This window comes from Lissotriton vulgaris, chromosome 1_1, assembly GCF_964263255.1.
Source record: "Lissotriton vulgaris chromosome 1_1, aLisVul1.2, whole genome shotgun sequence".
NCBI lineage: Eukaryota > Metazoa > Chordata > Amphibia > Caudata > Salamandridae > Lissotriton > Lissotriton vulgaris.
Window position 1 is genome coordinate 429,149,809 of NC_141685.1, and position 4,416 is coordinate 429,154,224.

General features: G+C 52.1%; 1 protein-coding gene across 1 annotated transcript; it reads right to left on the reverse strand.

The window, feature by feature from the left end:
• Nucleotides 1-1,545: 1,545 nt before the first annotated feature.
• On the reverse strand, nt 1,546-3,799 carry JUN (Jun proto-oncogene, AP-1 transcription factor subunit). The gene has a single exon (XM_086952999.1). It carries the CDS (start codon nt 3,178-3,180, stop codon nt 2,224-2,226), a length of 957 nt encoding a protein of 318 aa, XP_086809125.1. The 5' UTR covers nt 3,181-3,799; the 3' UTR covers nt 1,546-2,223.
• Between the last annotated feature and the right edge of the window lie 617 nt (nt 3,800-4,416).

Sequence of the window (4,416 nt, forward strand, 5' to 3'; positions counted from 1 at the left end):
AGCAAGCCAACAAAGGCGCACTGACGTTTGGGCGGATTCCCCGGCCCCTCTCAAATCTGTGGTTGTCACCAAGGATGCGAAAGGTGCAGTGGCACCGGAGCCCATGTAGTTCTCACGGAGTATTGCACTTAGGAAAATGATGCAATCAAAGGCGCGTTTTCGCTTGCTCCAAGGCTCATTTCACGCTCACCACGTCACTAACTGTCGCGGGCAATTCCGTGGGAGAGAAAGGAGCTTAAATAGGTCTGAGTGGGTCCCCGCAGCAACTGCGAACAATAGAGTGTACGAAGCCTCGCACAACAATAATACAAGGTCAGGTTGATAGGACAGCGAGGGCGGCCTAGAACACAGTTTAGCATGGGAATAAAGTTACAAAACAAAATAAGCTCACGGGTTAATTTATAGCGGCAACCAGGTGGGCCACCCTATGGTTGTTGACTGCAGGTGTGCATGAGAGTGATATTAGTCATAAAGCGCAGCACCAATGCTGAACTGTTTTCCGGGATCCTGTTTCGCATCCAACAGATGGATTGGAAGTGCGGAGCTCTGTGCAGTAGGCCCATCTGCCGTTGAGTGAGCACGTTGTCATAAAACCCACTTTAATATTGATGCATAGGGGCGCTGGTTACACGTGTACAGCCAGTCGCTCGCAGACAAACTGACAGCACGGTACGGGCGTCGTGAGAGGGAGAGAAGTACTGGTAGCAGGCGTAGGATACACCGTTGCTTAAGAGTGATAATTTACGGTGCCCGTTATTTACTGTTAACGTGTGTTCCTATGAAAAGGATGAGAAGATCTTTATTGTCTGTTGAAAAAAATCAAGCACCCACCGTAGTATCCTGCATCCCAAGTACGTTAATGAATGGAATGGGGACAACAGATGAAAAATTATCATAAACACACACGTTAACCAGATCATAAAGCATCGCCCGCGGGTGGCCTAGTGTTGTTTTCTTAAATATGCAAATTCAAAACTCATCGCATAGGTTTTGGGCTTGGCCAGTCCCCGTTTGTTTCACCAACCACCCTTCGCAAATTATAGAGTGCGATTCAGAAAGTGACCTCAAAGTAAGCGTTTCTTCCTAATTAAGGACCGAGTCACACATTGCTGACATTCCTCAGCCGCCCAGGTGTACATGCTGCCTTAAAGGTGGGTTAATAAAGTGAGCTTGCACTACGGTCCCCCGTTAGTTTAGTCCTTCGAGTAACATCACTATCGTAACTGTTGCTTTGAAGTTTTCAGTTAATTACAGTTGCCCATCTTTCTAAAGAGGGGGTAAACGGACTACATTTTAACATCCAATGTCCTAGCAGCCTAAGGTCACATTTTCAAAACAAATAGTTTCAAGGTGTGCCATCCGCCCCGCCCATTACATTCCTAAAGACACACACGACAAAGCGCCACTCGACTATGGGGGTTTCAACTTCTGGTACTTAGTATCTCGGACTCTGCAACAACGAAACAGTATGTCTTTACAGGAACCGCCCTTGCAAGTTTACCAGTGTCAGACACATTAGTTCGTTCAAATAAAAATAAAGCAGGGTCAGGAGTCATTTTATTCTTTATTATATTTTCTTAAATATAACTGGACCTGTCCGGAGTTTTCTCAGACGCAAACATAAAAAAATTATATGCTTTATTACAAATGGTAAACTCAACGAGTGCTCAAATGGCTCCTCTTATTTACAGACGATACTGGGCCGAGCCCAGAATAAACATAACAAATAACTTACAAAGGCTCGAAGCTGCTTACGAACGTGGGTCAGCTTTCATAAAATAATAGTACAAAAGACGTATGTACAGGCATTATTTACTCGCAGGCAAGTATTGTTCATTTCTCAAGTGCAGACTCCCTCCCGTGCTCTACAGAAGCAACAGTCTCTCAGCAGTCTCTTTCCTGCAGTTCTAACCTCTTAATACTGAATGCTCGTCGGATGGCTAGATCCATGCAGGTCTTGGTCAGTGTTTCAGCACAGTTCTCGCGCCTCGTGGTGGCAGAACAGGGCTCGACAGAGTGACACTGGCTTGTCTCTTGGCCACCAGGTCCCACGGAGGGGCCATCAAGTCACACTGAAGAGTGTCATTCTCCCCCACACTTTCGGCTGGGGCGCAGTGGAGGGCTTGACGCGCTCAGCTCTACTCACTGTACCCGCTCTCTCCACTGGCTTACTCTTGGCACCAGTGCTCCCAACTTTTACCTCTCAGTTCCCACTTTCCCGTCTCAAAATGTCTGCAGCTGCTGCGTGAGCATCAGCTGGCAGCCGCTGTTGACGTGGTTCATGACCTTCTGCTTGAGCTGCGCCACCTGCTCCCGCAGCAGGTTGGCCGTGGAGGCCAGCTCGGAGTTCTGCGCCTTCAGGGTTTTCACTTTGTCCTCCAGCCGGGATATCCGCTCCAGCTTCCTCTTCCTGCACTTGGAGGCGGCGATCCGGTTCCGCATGCGCTTCCTCTCCGCCTTGATGCGCTCCTGCGACTCCATGTCGATGGGGGAGAGCGGAGGGGTCTCCCCCGGCATCTCGGGCACAGTCTGGGGCTCCTCCTTGAGCGCCTGGAGCCGCGGGTGCTGCAGGGGCATGGGCGGGTTGATGTGGTGCTGGGGGAAGCCCATGCTGCTGCCTCCGGTGCTGAAAGCGGGGGCAGCCGCGCCGCTGATGCCAGCAGGGTTGAAGTTGTTGAGGTTGGCATAGACGGGCGGGTCGCCGCTGTGCAGGCTGGTGCTGAAGACAGTGCCCCCGGCCATGGAAGAGACGGGCGCTATCCCGCCGCTGACAGCGGGCTCCGGGGCGGTCGTCACGCAGGGCAGGGTGTTCTGGTTGTGCAGCTCCGCCAGCGCCCTCACGAACCCCTCGGCGAAGCCCTCCTGCTCGTCCGTCACGTTCTTGGGACAGAGGAACTGCGTGGGCGTCGGGGTGGTGGTGATCAGGCCGTTGCTGGACTGGATGATCAGCCGCTCCAGCTCCGGCGAGGCCAGCTTGAGGAGCCCCACGTCGGGGGAGGTGAGCAAGTCGGCCGCCTTGCTCCGCAGGTGCGGCTTCAGGCTGCTGGACGGATCGGACAGGTTCAGGGTCATGTTCTGCTTCAGCGCCTTGGGGTTGTAGCCGTAGCCCACAGCCTCGGGCTGGACAAAAGCTGCGCTCAGCGCATCGTCGTAGAACGTAGGCTCCATCTTTGCAGTCATAGAACACTGTCCAGGATGGGCATAGAAAGTTCACAAAACTCAAGCGGGACAGCCAAAGAAGTCACTGTGCGACTTGTAACAAACCCCTCTTTTGCCCCAGACCCTCGAAGGCAGCAGTCTTGGCTCTACCAAATCTTCAGAGTCTGATCACAGGCAGCTTTTGGAATATAAAGTTTGAGAACGCTGCTGTCTTGTCGGAAGAAAACAGTAGAAGGGGTTTCCCCCTTTCCCAGTGTCAGCCTCCAGTCAGGGACCACTTTGAGAATAGTTTGGCGCCCTTTGAGTTGTGATGGAACAACCCCCACAGCAAGTAGTTGTGTGGGTCCTGAAGTGTCTCTTAGCTTGGGGTGGCAGTTCCAACAGGGCAGAAGCCGTAGAAAGTAAAGTGAAAGTGCCCCTCCGTCTGTGTTGGGGTCCCAGACTGAGAGGAGCCTTGACTTCGCTGCAAACCAGCTATGCAGCTCAGCTCCAGCCACAAGTGTTTCTGTGACAGCTCCGCACTCCTGCTGCTGTCACCGAGAGCCGCCGTGCTCAGTCTCAGTCTGAGTTCCTTCCAGCGTGGAGCGCACACTTATCAGCTACTAGTCACCCGCTAAAAATAACCATGATGTCACCCCGGGCATTCCTCATTGGACGGCCGAGGCCTGTGGGTGGCCCCCAGGCCTGAGAACGGACCTATCGCCATGGCGACTACCTAGAAGATTCTAAACTCCCGCGGAGGCTCATGGGATGAGGTAATGCTCCCTCCTCCGGCGAGCGGAGCAGGCTGGGATTACGTATTGTTTTTGAATATCTAGTTACGGTAGTGGCGAGTTCCCATAACTAGACGAGGCGGTCACGTGAGTTCTACGTCAGGATGGCGGGATGAGGAGGAGGAAGGTTTATGGATATTGGCGGGAGAATAATCACCAGTTTGTCCTCAGCCAAGCTTGAGCGCATGCTCAGAATTGTCGGGAGAACGTTATGGTAAAAATAGGAAGGGAATGTAGTGCTTCGTCCACTCTGCTACCAGAGGAGGCTTGATGACTCGCTGTACTTCCGGGTTATAGTAGGCAGTGTCAGTTGCTGTCCTCAAATGTTACTGGCACACAACTTGCACGTTTAGTTACCACTACACAGCTATTTAGCTCTGTGCAATGTCAACATTTGAAGACTGGAAAGTGAGAGAAAAATACATTGGGGAACGTATTTTTCCCATTTCCTTCCGAGAAGCAGAGACAATTTTAGGCTAGAGAC

What these genes read in the sequence shown, in the direction of transcription:
- JUN (XM_086952999.1), bottom strand. Translation starts at nt 3,180, where the DNA reads ATGACTGCAAAGATGGAGCCTACGTTCTACGACGATGCGCTGAGCGCA.